Source organism: Macadamia integrifolia, chromosome 10 (assembly GCF_013358625.1).
Source record: "Macadamia integrifolia cultivar HAES 741 chromosome 10, SCU_Mint_v3, whole genome shotgun sequence".
NCBI classification, from domain to species: Eukaryota; Viridiplantae; Streptophyta; class Magnoliopsida; order Proteales; family Proteaceae; genus Macadamia; species Macadamia integrifolia.
In genome coordinates, this window is record NC_056566.1 from 19,665,688 (window position 1) to 19,685,711 (window position 20,024).

Here is a 20,024-nt window from a genome sequence, read left to right on the forward strand (position 1 = left end):
AGCAAGTATGAGTTTCAAAACCCATAAGAGTCTTCTGCCCCAAAATTTTTTCTTGCAACACCTCGTGAAGTCTAGTCATTTTTTACAGACAACACGAACTAAAGTAAGGCGATAAACAATTCTACAGGTAAATGGCCCAAGGAATACCAATTAAGATCTAGGCTTTAACCTTCATCACAGAAATACATGATCCACGATTATGATATAAAATCCACCTTATCCTATCCAAAAGCCTTCTGTTCTTTGGATATTTTGATTATTTTCCATCTAATAAAATGATATCCAGCATCAGAAAATAGTACAATTGAAGATGAACACATCTCCTAAGAACTTTACCAACCATGCTTGCATCTTTCAGGGTTGTCTCCTCGGGCCCATATGCTAAAGGGAATAGGGAAGTAACTGTGCCGCATAACTTCCACTAACGCAGTTCTATCACTACAGCCACAAAATTTGTGTTTTACAATCCTTCTTCTAAGGCCATTAGATTGACTGCCATATCAGCACAGCCATTAACCCAACTAATTTTGGTTTGATCCCATGTAGCCTATAATGGACGTTATTGATTAGGAGGTCGCATACTGTATTCCTGCTGCCATATTACAAGGTCTAACAGAAATTTCAAACTTCTTTAGGTGTATTTTCAGTTAAAGCCACAGCTATTTCAGAAAGTGAGTCAAAGACGGTAGAGGGTAAATCTAAAAGGCCACCCTCCTAGTGTACTAGCCTAACAAAGAACCATGTAAAAGACCCATTCCCTTGGAAATATATCAGAACACGGAAGAAAAAAAAAAACTACATATTAAGGTTATATGGCCAAAGTTTGACCTGTAACACGAGAAGACCAGCGTTAGCTTCCTAAAACACTAATGGAGTAAACCCTAATTTTCTATTTCAAGATCTCTTAATAGTCGTATTCACGATTCTTCTCCATCACCTAGGCGAGGCAAAATGAATGCACTATGTTCTATTTTCTTAAGAGTGCCAAAACCTTAAACCCTAATTCTCTCGTTCAAATCCAAATTTGAAGAAAATTCTCAAATACAGCGTTCCATAGTTGTATTTGAACATTTTTCAGGTTTAGTTTTTTTAACAAGAAAAGAAACAATAAGAAGAGAAATCTTTCACGATGAAGGACGAGGTTAGAGAACTGAACCTGCATAGCTGTTGGTGACATCAACAGTTCCTTTCAAGATGCTCCCGATCAGGACAACAATAACTCGCTCCGACTGTCCCTAGCGACTCTGTTGTAATCATCGACTATACTGATAAGAACGAGAGGGTGAACTATAACCTTCTCAATCAGCCTTGCCGTGATCTGCTGTGTCTTGATAACATCCATCAATGTGTTCTTCTTCCGCAGGCTCACTCTTTCCAGCAACTCTCTCAAGTCGGTATGGCTACGAAACTTAAAATGGTTTGCAGGGTTCTTTAAACTTTCGATCGCAGGAAGGACGAGAATTAAGAACCCTAAAAGGCTAAAACGGACGGAAACCGACTGAGGCCCGGAGCTTTCTCAGTTTTTCTTCTCTTTTCCTTCCACTCTCAAATTCGCTCATGCCCCTTCCTACATATTTATTTCCTCCCTAAACACGCGTTTTGTTCAGCCGCTCCCGAATGTTACCGTTTAAAGCGCGGCTAACCTATTGGTTTTAAACACGTGCGGATTTTTTTTTTTTTTAATAGAAGACTAAATTTAAATTTCAAAATTCTAAACGAAATCCCTCCAAAAGGCGACTTGCGACTTGCGACTTGCGACTTGGAATCACACTTCAAGCTATAATCGGAAATGAGCAAGGTTTTTATGGAATTTTACCCAATTGCTGTCATCAAATTATGTTTTGATGGATCGGATCGGATTGTATTGGTTTTGATCAATCTTGATTCTTGGCCAATACAGTATCAATAGATTGATCATGGATAAAGGGTCAAAATGGCACCCAAAAAATATATATATATTCAAATGTAAAACCAGGGCTATTTTTGGTCAATACCGTATCAGTGGTTCTCGAACCTTGCATCAGATTTGAAATTGTCTAGATTAGCCACATGTATTATTTTTTGTAGGGGTGGTAGCTAGTGAATCCTAATCGTTTACAATCAGGTTTATTTAATCCCCACCAATTTAAGGATCGCACATTTAATAATTTAGTTAATCTAGTCTCACATGTTAGGCATGGAAACGTTTATATTTAGTCGGTTGACTATCAGTTCCTAATCAGGGTCAAATTAATCGAGTTATAACTAGTCTTAAAATATAAGTAATTGGACTATAAACAAGTTGCAAACATGCCACAAAATGAGTTGTTTAAGGTTTTAAGCTATAAAATGGCTAATTGTGCTATAAACTGTTAAATTGATTATCGATCAACCAATGTTGATCGGTCCTTGTCGGACACCCATTAGACTACAATCAAGCACCATCAACACCTATACAACAATCAATCTAGGCTCTAACATTGGACCGTTTACAGTCGATTAGATTGATTTTGATCTTTAACCAGTCAATTCCAATCAAACCTATCAGGGTGGGCTAATGCCCACACCCTTAATTTGTGTCAAAATCGCCTGTGGTGGGGCAGTGAGCATTCAACAGATGGCGTGCATAGCCGAACCCTCCCAACCATTGGATACTCACTGTACCTCACCGCTCGCTACAGCCATTGAACTCCAATTTGAACTCCCTTCATTTTTTGAGTTAAGTTAACATATCCCACAAAACATATAAATTTGGTGCATTGAAGATTCCATTTCTTGTTTCTCGATCCTAGTTGCCTATGTTGAGACTCATACCAATCCATTCCATACATCTGAAACCCTCGCTTTAGGAAGAACTAGGCTGAACCATGCACCATATAGAAATTTTGGATTGTCACTTTGTGAGGGAAAAGGCCATTTTGATGTTTAGTAGATTTTTTTCACAAGGAAAAGAAAGTAAGAACTCACTAGTAGATGTACTAACAAGAGGTACATATCCAAAAGGATCTCTTCAGTTTCTATCCCCATGAGCTGAAATCGTAGGACTTGAGGTCAAGCCCATTCTCATGCTCATCTTGCTGGTCATTCTTTTGATGAGGCAAGGGGGTTTTCCAAATCAAAAAGATTTTCTCCTTTCGCAAAATACGGCACCTGGGTGTGAAGGCCTTTATTCACTTGGGTACCGGTTCTCTTTCTATAGAAATCATTAGATAACATCTCATAATTTGTAGGGTGTCAATCAGTCGGGCTTAGTCAGGCCTCACCATTTTTCACCTTGCACCATGACTTCCTCAACAAGTTGTCGAGCCATGGATACTCTTGTAAAGGGTTGGTCATTTTGAGTTTTGATTGGGCTAAATGGGTTATTGAGAGATTTATCTATAAAAACGTGCTATATATCTATCGGACTGAGTAAATAGGCTTTAAACAAGCTTTAAATATTAAAGACTAAGTTAGGCTCTTAATCAGTCGAATAGTACTTCCACACCGATTTCAAGTTTTCGTCGGACGGCATGTTTTTCATAGGTATGAGCTCTTAACCATGTTAGCAAATATAACTTTATATGAGAGAACCAAGGTAGAATTCACAAAACCAAAACGGGAGTTATAACAGCACAATGGTGCACGCAAGCAACGGTTGAAACCACCTTGCTGTTTTGAAATGGATCGGGCCAGCATCCATGTTTCTACGCTTTTTCTTTTTAGGTTAACCAATGTGTCGGGCCAACTTATGCGCACCTCGACTAATCTTCGGGGAGACTAGCGCAGCAACTCATTGCCACAGTCTCCACTTAAATCGCATATGCACATATGTAGGAACATCTTTTCACTATCTTCTTGAAACCAAGGATTGTGTTTAGACGTGGGAACATGAAAGAGCAGCACTCTTTCTCCCATTTTTTTTATGAAAATTATAACTAACAATTACAAAGATTATTTGAAGCTTATTCCCACAAATTGATGGCTTCGCCCTCTTTGGTATCATTAATCTTTTTTATTTTTTGTTCCCAAAAATGACTTTGGTTGAATTTGGTATTATTCATGGAGTTTGTTTCAATTTAAAAAAAAAAAAATGATAAAACACAAAAACCAAAAAAGAGATCAAGAGTCATTTATGTGTTTTGGCCAAAATTTATTTTCAGTTATTTTTGCATTGAACTTTAATGAACACCTGCTTAAAGTCTCAATATGGTGGGCTAAAATTAAAATAGTCATTTGCTTTGTAATTAGAAATCCAAGCCCCATGCCCCGTCTTCTTTAGTCCAAAGTGGAGAAAGAGTAACTAAGGAAGATGGGTGAAGGGAACATCTCTTCACCTATTTCTTACAAAAACCATTTTGCATATAGGGAAACTATTTTTCTCAAGTAGTTACTAAACCATTTTTATGTTTTAATAAAAGATGATTTTCATTAATGATTTTTGTTAAATAGGTAAAAAAAAAAAAATGATACCAAAGTGGGCCTTAAATTTCCTTTTAAATGATTTTAGAAAGGTGATAATGAAATAAGTTGGTGCAAGAAACTTACATCAATAGTCTGGGGCCTTAGGTTGTGCTCTCCTAGACCATCGATTGTTTGTCTCATTTGATAGTATAAGTTGGTACTTTGATCTTTGAACTTGCAACCATACTTTTTGCCCTTTTAGTATTTAATGAGCATAAGTATTGTCATTTCACATGTATACTCAAAAAATATACGTGATAATGAGTAATGACACATTTTGATAATGACATAATGATATGTGATAACAAGATCTGCTTTACATTGGTAGAGCATGGGCAATGGAAAAGTATACAGAAGCATCAATAAGGGTGAGATTTCCACTTTTCATTATTGAGTTGTAATTTTTTAAGTTATAGTTCTAGGCTTAGATCGAGGTGACAAGATCACGAGCCGTGGAGCAATTTTTTTTTCAAGTTCAAGCATTGATTCAAGTAAGTAGGCTCCTTCAGTAGTCTTCTCTCCCCCCTTTCATTCCCTCTTCTGACTACCATTTCTTTCTTAATTTAGGATTTTTATTTTCAGTCGTTACATTATTATTATTATTCCTTTCCCCCAATGTTCATGGCTAGTGTATGTGTTGGCTTTGCCCCTCTTAGCCATAGAACCATCAATTTATTGCTTTTATTTTAATTGTCTCCCTTTCCCTAAAGCCAAGTAGAGTAACCCTTGTAAGAGTGACTCTCTGGTCAAGGGAAGCTCATATTATGATGCATCCCTCGGACTAAGTAGAGAAACCTACTTGTGAGTCTCTCTCTAGCTTTATCCCCTTTCTTTTACTTTATTTTTATTTCAATATTTTTTTTCCTTTATTTATTTATTTTTTTCTCTCTCCTAGGGACGATTTTCTTCTAAAAAAAACAACCATAAGATTCGAACTTGAGACCTCTTGGTGAATAAGAGAATTTTGTACACCATAGCTCACCAACTACGCTAGGTAGTTGTTGTTACCAAAAACAAATCTTTAATCACTTAAGGATGTGGTCCATCGATCCTTGTTGGCATTTGGAGTGTTCCTTGTACCTCTGGGACAATTGCAAACGGGCTGGTTCTGCATCTCAGTTCAGTTCTGATCCATTATTCTTTTTCTGACCCGAAAAGAATAATCATTTGTACGGGTGACCAAACGAATGTGTACTTTTAATTCGTCCATCTTGCTCAGAATTTCGTCATCTTCATAACCATGAAAAGAAATAGGACCTCTTTACGTGTAAAATTGAAGATATAGTGCCCGATAATCCTTAAGGCCTTGAAAATACAAAACCTGCAAAAAGAGAATAAAACCCAAGGTAGCTCCATTCTAAATATGTAAAATGCATGTTTTACTACCCTAAATTTCACACATAAACGTGCTCATCAGCAGGGTAGTCATTTTGCCTTCATGTGTCTGGGCACAGGGGCCACGCTATCTTTTAGAATTTTTTTTCCCCACAAAAATATATAAAAAAAGGGGGGGGGGGGGAAGAACACTATATGGTTGTTTGCTTTGCATCCAGAGACCACCTCCCACAAAATGGATACTTCGCGCCTTTTCAAAATGAAAAACCCCTCTTTGTGGATACCCTTGATGTACCCTAATTGGCCACCCTGCTAGTCCAAGGCCATGCGACCAGGTACCATTCTCCTCTCCCAACCCCATTAAAAAAAAAAAAAAAAAACCATAGATATGGGGTCACACGGCTGAATTCAATTAAATTTGATGTGGCTTATATAGAGGATTCAATATGTTAGAGTACTCTACCAAAAAAAGACACATAAAGAGTATATTCCTAATGCTTAAATTGGTTTAAAATCCTCCAATCTACTGTTTCAATGGGAAAAATTTTTTAGTGACCATCTTGAAACCTTCAAAAAAAACGAATCATTAACCAACCGAGCAACTCCCTGCTCTTAATTGTTTGCTCATCTCCCAGCTCTCATTGGTGGCAATTTTTTTGGAAACTCAAACTTCATCCAAAATTTAAGCTCTTGTTTTGGAAATTGACCATGAATGGTATCCCTTCCAAGAACACCTTGCGAAAATGGATGGATATAGACACTACTTGTTGTCTATGTCACAATGTGCAGGAAAACTCTTTTCATGTGAATTTTCCTAGAGAATTTGGGTTGTTGGGCCTTTGGGTTTGCGTTTGAATAGAACCCCGTTTACTTCGGTCCCAATCTAATAATGTACTTGTTTAACTCTTGTAACCTTTGTACTAATGAATTATCATATTTGTTCCATACTTTGATCATAATCTGTTATTTTCTGTGGTCACATAAGAATATAGTCATTATGGGGTCTCGTAACCCCAACCATGCATTTGTAATCTCCTATGTAAACATTTGGCTGGCCAAATCGCAGACCCATTATTTTGCTCTATCAAAGGTGAAGGATAGGGAACCCTTGTGTGTCATAGGAAAGCCATTGCCATATTTTACAGATTTTTTACTTATGGTCACTACAGTGTCCAACACATCTTGTGGCATTTCCGGATGGGCTATCGCTCTCTTTTTAAAAAACCAATGCTTATTTTCTCTCGCTGACTATGGCATGAAAGGAAAGGCTTCTGATGCGGCGATAATGGGATTGGTGATCGGGTTGCGGGCGATTGTAAAGCAAGGAGGGGAGGTGAACAAAATTTGGATTGATGTGGATGGGCTAGAAAAATTATGGATGGAGGATAATTTTTTGAAGTGGCCTTGGGCCACTTTTTCTTTCAGACTCGAATTAGATTATCTACTGACAAATTTTTTTTGTGTACAAAGTAGAGATTTGACTTTAGGGACGGTTAAGCTTAAGGATTATAAGGCTATTCAGGACAAATGTCATTTTGTAAACTTCCTTTAATAGTTTTTAAGGTATTTTCTTTAGAATAATAAAAAAAAAATATCATTGGATTGGCCGCATTAATTGTATCATATTGATATCAGCTAAGATCGATACCAATATCTAACCAATCAGGATAGATTACCCTTATCATTTTAGGGGTACACACAGTAAAAAAATGTATTTTTTATTTGAAAAAAGTAAGGGCAAAAATGATCATTTCAGGGGTAAACACAGTAAATATATATTTTTGAAAAAGTAAGGACAAAAATGACCCATAGACATCAATACGATCTGATCCGGATTGGTATTGGATCGGTATAACTAAATCCATGGTCCATTGTGTATCCATTATCTTTGGGTTGATACTGGAAAATTTTGTCACTAAGTTGAGACCTTCATGGCTTCATCTATATTAAACATTGCGGGTTAGTGAACTTTTTCTTATTTCCATTTTTCTTCAAAACTCATTATTGTTTATTTTCATCTCACTCGGTTAGAAAATGCCCAGGTATGAACCATACCGACAGCAGACCAGCAAACTTCCATACCGACAGCAGACCATCTGCAATACTTATGTTAATAGTGCTGAAACTGATAATCCCATCTTCCAAGCTGCAGCAGTGGTGAAAGGGGCCTTCAAGATTACGTCCCAATTTCTGTTCGTATAAGATCTTGTTGCTCTGTTCAATGGTCTGCGGTCATCACCAAGAAGACCTTCTTGTAAGTTATTTATCACACAACTCCACCTTGTTAGTGGTTGTGGCACAGTTCCTAAGACTTCTCTCTTACTAAAGTTGTTTCTCAACAGGTAACCTCCAACCAAACATTGAATCAGGCCTGCATGGTTGCACCCTTGCGTTCAAGCGAGCGAGCATCGTGACTAAAGTAGAGCATTACCAACATCCAGTTTTGGAGCTCAACACTCAAATAGTATAAAGCATTTGAGAAGTGGGATTCACTAGTCCCCAGAAATCTCCACAAGAACATACTCCACCCATGATTTAAGTAGGCATTACCAATATCCAGTTTCGGAGCTCAATCAATAGTATGAAGCATTTGAGAAGTGGGATTCACTAGTCACCAGAAATCTCCGCAAGAACAAACTCCACCTTGAAAATGATGGAATCTGTTGGCATCCCTCACAATGATTTCTCGCTTAAAGAACCTTGAGATGAGCTTTGTGAACACATGACAATCACCACAGACCCGAAGGTTCTTTGTGATTCGAATAGGTGTACCCTCAGGGGTGCTAATCAGACCAAAAGCAATTGCAAGCCTCTCACTATGCCCGTACAGCATCTTAACCTTTTCTTCTTCCCCCACATCATGCAAAACATACTTTGTTTCAGGCACATAGCCTCCTCCTCTTTCCAATCTTTCAGTAATCTTGGCCAAATTAAAATAAATGTCCTCACTCCGTGGGTGAGATCTGTCCCTTGCGGTAAAAGTATGCACCTTATTTCCAACTTCTATCCAACTACATGCAGGATTCTTCCTCAATCCCATTGCCTTCATTCTTGTTCTCACTCCATCCACCTCCATCCATCTTTGCCTGGCAGCAAAGACATTCGAAACAAGAACATGGTTCCCCGGATTTTCAGGTTCCAACTCTAGAAGCTTACGTGCTGCAATTTCTCCCAGTTCATTATCACAATGAACCCGGCAAGCTCCGAGAAGAGAACACCATACTGCAGCTGTTGGCTCAATGGGCATCTTCTTCACAAACCTGTATGCCTCATCCAAGCAATTGGCACGCCCAAGAAGATCGACTACACATGCATAGTGCTCTGGCCATGGCTCTAGCTGATATTCACTTCTCATAATTTCAAGATACCTCCTCCCTTCATCAATTAATCCTGAATGACTACATGCATAGAGAAGCGCAAGGAAGGTAATATGATCAGGTATAAGATCTGTTTCCTTCAACTTAGTAAACAGACCCATGGCTTCTCTTCCATGGCCATGCATTCCACTAGCATTGATCATACTAGTCCATAGAACCAGGTCTTTATGTGTGATCCTGTTGAATATCTTGTATGAGTAGTCTATGGTCCCACACTTTGCATACATATCCACAAGAGAACTTGCAATTGATCCGTCCAACGTGAATCCATTCCTTAACAGGAACCCATGAATCTCTTTTCCTTTACTCAGTGCCGATAAACTTGCAGCAGCTGAGAGTATACTAACTAATGATATTGAATCAGGTGCAATCCCAGCATCTACCATGTCATAGAAAAGATCAAGGGCCTCATTAGCAAGACCATTGTGAATGTAGCAGGATATCATGCTAGTCCAAGAGACAACATCTTTATACTCTATTCTTTTAAAAATTCGAGATGCATACTCAATCTCTCCACACTCTCCATACACATCGATAATTGTGTTCTCTAGCACAAGATCGAACAGTCCTCGTCTCATAACATAGTTGTGAATTTGTTTTACATGCGAAATGCACCTCAAGCCACTGCAAGCAAGGAGGATGCTTCCAATCATCAATGCATCTACTTGCATTCCCTCCACTAGTGCTTCCCGAAACAACTGAAATGCCTCCAAACAACAACAGTTCTGAGCATAGCCAGCAATCGCTGTAGTCCATGAAATATAGTCTTTGTCAGGCATTTTGTCGAAGACACGTCCCATATAAATTACAGAACAGCACTTGGCATACATGTCTACAAGCGTGTTACCAACTTGCAGATCAGAATCCAATCCATGTTTTATGGCATATGCATGGCACTCCATCCCATTCAGTAAAGTTCCCAACCGACCTGATGCAGAAACAATGTTTATCACTGAAACCTGGCCCGGTTTCTGACCTGCGTTCTGCATTTCATGGAAAAATTCAATAGCTTTATCATAAAACCCATTTTGAACGAAACCTGAAAGCATGGAATTCCATGATATGTCATCCCTATCATCCATCTGTTGGAACACTCGTACAGCTTCATCCATTCTACCACATCTCGCATACATAACAAGCAATGCATTGGCCTCATAAACATGCAGATTCCGACCTGATTTTAGTAGAGCATTATGGATCTCCATGCCCAGTTTTGCAAAGGAAGGCTCCTCACAAGCTTGAAGAGCACCCACAACTGTGTATGAGTTCATTGAAACACCAGCCTTCTGCATTTCTCGGAAAAGCTTCAGCGCCTCTAGTGGCTGTCCTTGCAACGAATAGGCAGAAATGATCGAATTCCAGGTCACAACATCCCCTCTTTCCACCATTCTGTCAAATAACTGTCTAGATTGTCTGACATCACCACACTTCGCATACATAGCAACGAGGGAATTGACAACAAAAACAAGTGATCCAAATCCAGATTTAACAGCTAGACCATGAATTCCATGCCCAAAGTTAGGATCTTTCAGAGCCGCACATGCTTTCAGCACAGTAGGAAAAGTGCAGGCATCGACAGCAACTCCTTGTAATTGCATCTCTCGGAATAATTTCAGCGCCTCATAGGGTTCCCCATTCGAAACATAAGAACCAATAATAGCATTCCAGGTAAAAATTGTCCTTTGAGGCATTTCATCAAACAACCTCCGAGCATCAGTTAAAGAGCCACACTTCCCGTACATAAACACAAGTTTTGTGCTTAAGAACACCGTGTCGGAAGTGAAACCCGATGTCAGGATATGCGCATGGATTTGTTGACCCTGTGCCAATGCTTCCTTGCGGGTGCAGAGATCTAAAGTGGATGAATAGGCTTCATCCGCATTGATTTGAGGTGGGTTTTGGAAAGTGAACAGATCACTGAAAGAGAGAAAGGCTTCTCTAAGGTTTCCGTCCTTGCATATCTCTTTGAGAGATCGGGACTTAAGGGGTTTTTGTGGAAGTTTGGAGTTCTGGAGAGGAGGGATTCCCTGGGTTGTATGCAGAATGGTCTGGGAAGAGAAGGATTGATGAGGAGAGAGTTGAAGAGCCATAGCAACTACCGAACGCTCAACGGGCCGAGCATGGAAAGAGAAAAAGAGCATTAGCCAACGCGATGATACTGCTGTTGCCGTGTAGCGAGCGACTCTAGACATAGATTGGGCATATTGGGCATATCAAGAGTTTAAACAGTGGGGTATTATAGTAATTGCATAATAATGTAAGTGCGTTTAGGATTTGGATTTTGTCGGGATTTGATTGTAAAAGACAAAGTGTGAAAAGATCAAAAGCAATGGATAGAGTCGATAGAAACGCTCTTGGCGGACTGCCCAGACAGTTTTGCCCCTGATTTCTAAAAAATTGGATTTTTGTTTATAGTTTTACCCCTAGTCTGTACCATTTCATCGAAACGGGATCACCCTAATACCCTAAGCTGATAAGGATCCAGATCAGAGATTTAAATCTCGGGTTAAGACCGATACGGCTGCAAATTGACCCATATCGGTGTAAATCGGTCAGTTTACCTTCACTTTCATAATTTATTTATTTATTTTTACATTTTAATCCTCAGATACTAATACCCAATCCAGATCAACATTGGCCAATACCAATATGATCCGTCCAATCCAATCCAATCCAATACTTTCACAAAAAAAAAAAAAAAAATAATAATAATAATAATAATCCAATCCAATACCAATGCAAATACTGGAACCCTGATCCAGATCACCTGATATAGTTTATTCCATCCCAATAACTAAATCTGCATCGATATGTATTGATCAGATGGTTTTACCCTCAAAGATATTAATAGCATATCATATTTTAATTACTTTACCTTATTCGTATTATATCACCGGCAGAGATTCTGTTCGCACGTGAGCACAGTAGTATAAAGATTCTGTTCGCGCGTCAAAGGTTAATGCTCTCCTTCTAATTGGAAATGAAAGAAAAAATAATTGGTTCGATCCTCACTTGTTCAATCTTTTAAAATCTGAGTTTTTGAGGCAGGAAACTGTAAGAAGAGGCAAAGCTATCTTAATTCTCAAGAAGGATTGACCCACATGATCTATCCATATGGTTCCATATTTATTATCCAATCCTCAAAACGACTAGCACTATGGTTTTAAAAAAATGCAGACCCCTCTCTCTCCCTGGGTGGGTGGGGGTTAGGGTTTGGGGCCGTGCTGGGGCAATAATAAAAGTGGGATACCATAGAAAATTTAGAACAATAAATGTGGCATCTGCATATAAGTGACAAGTAATCATAACTAATTTTCTTTGTGGAAGCTATACAAAGCACGGTTTCAAATATCGGTCTCATATCGGTCGTATCGAATTGGTATCAACTGAGACCGATTGAGACCAATCCCCAATCCTTGACCTATGCGAATCGGTTATCCGCATCTTTTCAGCGGTAAAATAGTCAAAAATTAGTATAAAAAAAAAAAAAAACAGAGGCAAAACCAATACCCAATCCGATCCAGATGGTCGGATGCCGATACCAACCCCTAAATCCTTGATACAAAGAGAACATTTGATGAAGTTAGCAACCAATTTCCCAAAACTCAGGGCCCTTTTGATAACATTTCAAGAAAAGCGTTTCTGCCGTTTCTATTTCCAGAAACACGTTTCTGCCGTTTCTGTTTCCAGAAACGGAGTAAAAAGCGTTTGATAAAACTGTTTCGTTTCACTTATTTTCAGAAATAGAAATAGAAATTTTTACTTATTTATGGTTCAAGAAACGACCTAGGCGAAACAAGTTCAACTTGTTTCACCGTTTCTGGAAACGACTTGTGGCCATTCTTTCATTGGTTACTATCGACTTCTAAAAACATGGCTTATCAAACACCTTCAATTCCGTTTCTGTTTCTAGAAACGAAAATTTATGTTTCTGCCGTTTCTTGAAACAGAAACGGCAGAAACATTATCAAACAGGCCCTCAATTTCTTCAAAACTAGACAGAGAAACCATAATTCCTCAAAAAATAAATTTATCTCACTCTCGGTTCTGTTGAGCCAAAGCCGAGGGTATAACCTGAGGTTAGTTCCATTGGTTTCTGATTATAATCATAATTTTAATTTATTTTTTGGGTCGGGTTAGCTTATGTTTTCAATTGCTGATTTGCTCCAGTAACATAATTTAAAAGACACCACATCTCAACCTATGGGTGCTTACTCTACCTCTTTTGCAAAATTAACAAATCCCACGTAGTTCTTGCAAGTTGGATGCTTACTCGAATCCGGCTCCTCTACTGTGCAATAGAAGGGGCGGCTCAGATACAACACCTTGGAGCGTCCCGACAAGAAAACCCAACACAAGGGTGCATGCCTAGAAACACTCCAAGGAGTTGGATCTGAGCCGTCTCCTCTATTGGATGGAGGAGCCCTGCCATTGCTTATCTTTTATGACTTTTCTATCTTAAGCAGATATGCTAATTAATTAATAATGTTAAACAGATACAATAAATATTAAAAATAGTATCTGAAATTTTTACCCAACTTTTACTTAGATAAACAAATATTTCCCAAACCCGTAAATTACCAAAATGAATTATTCAAAATAATTCTCCATCCGAATAATTCCCGAATCCAAATCTGCTAACTATGACCATGACTAGCACTCGACCAATAACTGACATTTCTATTTTATTTTTGGGAAAAAGAACGATACCCGATAGTGTCGCACTTGCATATGCCCAGACACATGGGAAAGTGGAACCAAACTGTGAAATGATGCCCATGCCCCAACTCCAATAAAATTGGCTATCATTAAATAATTAAAAACTATAGCTCTCTGTTGTGAGATGGAGTTTGCTCTTGTGAGATGCAATAGCAACCTTGGAGAGATGCTAAGGTAGCTTGGTGGGATGCAAGTTGAACTGGTGAGATGCTAGTCAAGTTTCAAGAGGGAAGCCTAGTACGTATCCCTCTTCTATCTTCTATCTTCCAGTCTTCTATAAATTTCTTCTTCTTCAAAGATCAAATCTACTCCTTCCTTCCACCTTGTGCATATCATTTTTCTCTTCAATTCTGTTTTGATCTTGCACTTGCTATTCTGTCCACTAATTTCTGATGAACTTATTCTCAGTTTCAGGGGATAGCTTAGTTCTGGGATCGTCACCAAATCAATACATCAATTCCCTATTTGTTGGCAGCAAAATACCTGCCCTAGTTTCTATTTTCTAGTACTTTTATTCCCACACCCTTTTGGTACTTTGTTTCCTTAGTTACCAATTTCATTCCCCATTTCTATTTTGGTTTCACTTGATATTTCTCATACCAGTTGTCGTCGTTTTTTACTTTCATTTTTTCTGTTGCTACTAAATCTGAGTTTCTACTTTCAGCAACTTACTATTTTGGTATTTCTTTGATTTCTTAAAATCAGGTTCCTACTTGGTATTTTCTAATAGTAACTAAATCTGGACTTGCTACTTCAGTTATTTTCTATTCTGTCCTCCTTAATTGCTAAATCTATTCTATGTTTCTATTTTGGTTACCAGCTATATTTGAGACTATCCAATATTGAAGTTGCTAAATTCTGGTTTCAGTTTTGAGTCCCTAATCCCTAAAATCCTGGATTACATGAGGTTTTCAAACCCTAATCCCGTAGGTGATTAGAATACGCATTAGATAGTCTCAACATGGAAGCAGCCAGTCAGTAATTCCCCATCATACATGAAATCTTTGTACTGAAAACATACAGGGAATCAAAGACTTAGAAGCACCCATACACCCATCAAGTTTTCAAATCCAATGAAAATTTGATAGTTAATTCCATAAGTGGGGCCTTTCTATAGAAAATACCATGGAAAGAAGCTGTGTCTAACATGATAGGGGCTCCTACACTTTCTGTTACTCAGTATGAAGACATTTGAGCTATATCTAAGTAACCAACTCAGTCAGTTCTTCTCCAGAACACTGATTGTGGGAAAAGAAACACTGTTCAATCCTTCCAGACTTAATTATCTTGACTGTTGACCTTCATTATCAAAGAAATTAAAATTTTAAAAAGAAAAGATGGGTGAGGTCGTCTATAAGATGGAAGTCACCAAATACAGATGGAAATATAAACAGGCAAGACTGAGACGTCAATACACAAGAAGAATATATAAGGTATAAATACCTCTGTTTTGAAGCTTTATTTTCTGACCCAACTACAAGTACTAGTGAAATCCAGCTTTTCTCTAATATCATCATTCACAATACCTCAGCTTCAGCATAATTGTCACTTGTTATGATCATTACAGTCATCAGCAACGTCAGGCCTGCATTCTAATCTTTCAGATGACCATCAAGTGTGCAGAACTACACGAAGAGGCGATCCTTTTATCCATCCATGACTTGTGGACATTAAGGTCAGATCTCTGAAGGTGCTTCCAACAGATCAAAGTTTTAAAACCACTCAACCTCCATATAGCTAGCCTATGAGGATTCACTGGGGATCTCATTCTCACTCGGTGATTCGGGTGATACATGACCATTTCCATCATGGTTATTACCCTCTGCTCCAGTTGATTGTATAGCAGTTTCTACTGGTTGCTCCAACTGATTTTTTCCGTCAAGCTTCCTGACAGTGAGATGCTGAATCCCTCCACTAGAAGAGATGTTTTCAACCACGGGCACATATTTCCCCTCAATGAAACCCATGGGGTTCAAGGTACTGACAAAGCGATACCTAATTCCCTGCTTTGGCTCTAGCTTTCCAGTGAGCCTTGTGTTTATGGCTGAAATCTTACCCTCAATAAGCTTATCTTTAAGGTCCTTTTTCACCATTGGGGTGAATTGACGGTCCAACGATCTAGCAGCACCCAACCAGGCTAGCACAATTACAAGCAATATCCCTCCCAGGTAAGGTGTTGAATTTGAAAGGGAGCCAAACGTCAATATGAGGAACTGTTGAATCAAAGCTCCTCCTGATTTCCCTAAAGGATTGCATACTACATCAATGGCTGCTTTGCCTTTGACCTAGCAGGCACAGAAACACAATCTATTAGCAAGTTTGCATGCCCTTTCACTAGTGTTCTTTATAAATTCTATCTACCTGAATCCTATTTGTCACAAGGAAGTATACCTTTGTTTCTTCATCCAAGGGGATGTAAGCCATCTCTTTGCAGGGGTCAAATAAGCTGTACTTAGCACTCTTGCTGAAGATATTCTGTACAGCTCCAACATACACTGCTGCAAGAAGTGGAGTCAACCCAAGGTTGCCAAACACAGGACCCAATGGATCACTGAATAAAATCAAGGAAAAAAATGCAATCCCCGTTACAAGTAGAACAGTTGGTGTGATGGCAGCTGCAACACCCCACCCAAATTTGCGGAAGATGAATCGGCTGAGCAGCATCATTGTAAATGTTGCAACTCCTGTGCAGGATGAGAAATCACCCATGAAAGCCGAGTACTCATTTGGAGTAGGAAACTGCCAAAAGTAAATAAGAAAATAAGAAAATACTCGATCATATGCATTGATAGATCACTTTATACTATTACAATCACTTTTGTATAGTCAGAAATTACTGATAGGCCCTTTTACATCTATTACCAACAAATTTGATGGGGTACAAAACTCATGCTCTGATTTACCTGAGACTTCAGCTTCGATTTCCATGTAATTTCAACAAGATTGATACTGATCCCATAGGCAACCACCAAGGTAGCAAGATCCCTGATGTACCTCGAAGATAACAAGAACTTCATGCTTTCCATTGTTCCCATTTTGGTTTTCTCCTGAAAATGCATCATGAGATTCTATGGAGCAAAAAGGGAAAACACAAGGAGAGCCCAACAAGTAAAAAACTGTCACAATATTAAAACCTCCCAGCATAACTTACCTTCTTCTTTTTCCTCCCACCTTCTGTCTTAATATACCTGTTCATTCCCCAATAGATTCCACATATAAGAAGACCCAGCGCCACCACAATGCTCATCATACCTTTGAGAGATATAGCCCATCCATCAACACCTGGTCCAAAATTCTTGCGCAGATTGGAGAAATATTTCACAGTACGTCCTGAGAAAACCAAAGCAACATTTGCTCCAAGACCAAACAACGGATAGAATTGAGATGCTTCATCCACAGTAGTGATCTACAAATCACAACAGCATGAATCATTAAAGAGAAGTAAATAACCAACCACAATTGAGAAAAGTGAAACTGAGAAATGTATGTCTCATGAGTCATAATCAAATTGACTCGGTAACTAAAACAGATTTTAATAGGGAAAAAAGAAAGAAATCTAACAGTACAAATACGTCCGCTGATAATAACACTAAATACCATCATATCATTTGAAGAAGGAACAGTTAAATCTGCTCAGGAAACAGTGTCAAATTGAAGTATCGAATTGTCTATGATGATTGAGAATCTAAGATCAGATGACAAGAAAATTACTAAAAAAAGAAAGAAAAAAAAAGGGTTTACAGTTCCTGATTAACCCTTCAAAGCTTCAGTTTTTATTTACCAACAAAAAAAAAAAAGCGCAAATTTCAGTTTTTGCTAGGCCGGAAAGCATATAAGAAATCAATTAAAGTGGTAATTGGTGATTCACCTGATTAGCATAACCCCAGAAAAGCAAGGAAACCACGACACTTCCCCAAAGCTCAGACATTACATAGAAGATGCAGAAACTCCATATCCGAAGTATGGCGATCGGGCCAAGGAAGCTGGGGCCAAGAATTTCCAGAAGGCGATCAGCCAACGCAATAGGATGGATAACATTGATGTTCGGATAGAGTAGGAACGCAAAAACCCCAAAGAAAGCGATGAATGGAAACATACAGGCGTAGAAAAGTGCTTCTTTGGACAGAACATTGGAGAGCTTGCTGTAGATAATCATGAAACCAATAGCAGCAGGCAAATTCACCCAAGTCTTCAAGAATGGAATAGTCTCAGCACTACTCCCCTTGGCAGTAACGACAAGCACATCCTTGGTATCCCGAAGAATAGTGTAATTGAAGAGAATGCAGAAAAACATAAGCCCCAGAGGAATCACCTTCTTCAGTGTACTGACTTCCACACCAAAGAACTTGGCCGGAAGCTCCGACGGACTATTATCCGAAACGAAAGCAGAAGTATCGGCTGCTGCCGAACAACGAACACCAGAAGCTTTCGGTTCCGATCGAAATCCATGAGAAGCGAGAAGTGGAAACACAGAAGGAGATGAGAATTTGATGAACTGACTGGAAGAGGAAATCCCCCGAATTTCGCTGCGGTTGCTTGTATTGATCCTCAAGCTAAGTCTCCTGGATCTGCGGAAATCGAGCTTGGGGAGAGAGGGCAAAGAAGTAGAGGTAGTCCGAATTGCTTCCATAGCGATCGGAGAAACCCTATTGCTCTGAGTAGAAAAAGTTAAGTTTTGAACTTCTTATCTCATCATCAGTATCATCAGTTCAGAAGAGCTTCAAATGAAGAAATTAGAAATGCCATTTGCTCTGCAAACATCATAATGGACTTGATATGAAAGAGGAACTCAATCAGGGTTCACAAAAACCCTAATTCACTATAATCCAAAGCTTTTGCTAGCCAAATAAATTAGTCAATGATAGAATACAGTAGAGATGTGAGTGAAGTATAGAGTAATGGATAATATAAACAGAGATGAGAAGAGAAGCGAAAAGAAATCTCTCTCTTTCTCCTGATAAGAAAAGGAAGATCTATTCATGGATCCGCTACAGTTGCTGCCTTGCTGGGGTTTCAAAGATCCGACAAGTGTAACGATTAACGAGGTGTTTAGAAAAAAAAAAAAGTAACGAACGGGGGAGCATGGTTTCAGAAAGTACGGAATCGTCGGAATCGAGATTTAAGACTCGTTCGAATCCGAATCTTTGACACCGATTCTTAATTAACACAGAATTTCTCTTTTTCCTTTTGGCCGGAGTTTGGGAGCTAGCGGCACAAACCAATAGCAGCCCAGGACACACATGGGCATATGTGTCTTTTTCGTGGGGTGGGTGAAAGAACGATATTAGTCTGGGCAGCCCGGCCGGCGGCGGCGGTGTGCTCAGACTTTTCTTTATGCAAGAAATTCATTGACATAAAAGGGCATGCATGTATAAGTGTGTAACCGTATAACCCAAAGCTTTTAGGCAACAAATTTTCTGAAACCAAAGAAGTGGAATTAGACCAGCTTATCTTACATGTGTGACAAAGGCTTTCTAATAAAGGAATCATCTATGTACCATAGAAAGGTTTCAAAGGTATTATAGAAATTGGGTGAATGAGGAATAGGATTCCTCTCCATAGAGTCTACCGACTAACTCTCGGGGTTACCTTAGCCATAGGATCACTCTCTGATTCCTGGGCTATATGGAAAGGAGTCGGATCCGTGAATAAGAGGATGGCTTTGATGCACCATTCACATGTGCTCCCAAGCTATTACGACTGGGGTGCGTGCCCAGTGCTGTTCTAGCATAAATGATGCAACTGTGTTTAATAAGTAGCCAGGTTTCGACTTCAGGTTCACCAACTGGCTTTGTTGGGTGCAGAGGAAAGAAATTTCTCTTTGGAAGTGAAACAAAATTGATCACCTAGCCATTAAGGTGACGTGTACTTGAAATTGATATCAAAATAAACACACACACGCACACAAAAGGCTAGAACTAGGAAACGGCTTTTTGGGGGTGGAGGTGGAATGAGAATCCTTTCAAGTGCGTCAGCCTTTTAGTGCACATCAGACGGTTGGGAGGCACTTGGGATATATGCCTCGATGTCACCAGTCATCCAATGTGCACTAAAGGGACTGAAGCACTAGAGAAGATCCAGGTTCAGGAATAGTTAGGTTGTTCACTCATTATTCACTCTTTGGGCCAAGCATACTAATGTTACAATGAACCAAAAGTCAACATGGTTATA

General features: G+C 39.0%; 2 protein-coding genes across 2 annotated transcripts; both read right to left on the reverse strand.

Moving 5' to 3' along the window:
* Positions 1-7,459: 7,459 nt before the first annotated feature.
* LOC122090688 (pentatricopeptide repeat-containing protein At3g63370, chloroplastic) lies at positions 7,460-11,641 on the reverse strand. The gene has a single exon (XM_042660357.1). It carries the CDS (start codon positions 11,324-11,326, stop codon positions 8,369-8,371), a length of 2,958 nt encoding a protein of 985 aa, XP_042516291.1. The 5' UTR covers positions 11,327-11,641; the 3' UTR covers positions 7,460-8,368.
* A 3,534-nt stretch (positions 11,642-15,175) lies between these two features.
* Positions 15,176-18,897, reverse strand: LOC122091916 (ADP,ATP carrier protein 1, chloroplastic-like). Its single transcript, XM_042662159.1, has 5 exons — positions 17,722-18,897; positions 17,005-17,259; positions 16,757-16,900; positions 16,245-16,592; positions 15,176-16,138 (listed from the first exon to the last, which is right to left on the reverse strand). The coding sequence occupies exons 1-5, from the start codon at positions 18,481-18,483 to the stop codon at positions 15,596-15,598; spliced, it is 2,052 nt and encodes a 683-aa protein (XP_042518093.1). The 5' UTR covers positions 18,484-18,897; the 3' UTR covers positions 15,176-15,595.
* Positions 18,898-20,024: the final 1,127 nt, after the last annotated feature.

Excerpts from the sequence above, each read along its gene's own strand:
- LOC122091916 (XM_042662159.1), bottom strand. The coding sequence starts at position 18,483 with ATGGAAGCAATTCGGACTACCTCTACTTCTTTGCCCTCTCTCCCCAAG. Across the intron at positions 16,901-17,004 it reads GTGGGAGGAAAAAGAAGAAG|GAGAAAACCAAAATGGGAAC; the intron begins GTAAGTTATGCT and ends ATGCATTTTCAG. Across the intron at positions 16,139-16,244 it reads CCTTGGATGAAGAAACAAAG|GTCAAAGGCAAAGCAGCCAT; the intron begins GTATACTTCCTT and ends TGTGCCTGCTAG.
- LOC122090688 (XM_042660357.1), bottom strand. The coding sequence starts at position 11,326 with ATGTCTAGAGTCGCTCGCTACACGGCAACAGCAGTATCATCGCGTTGG.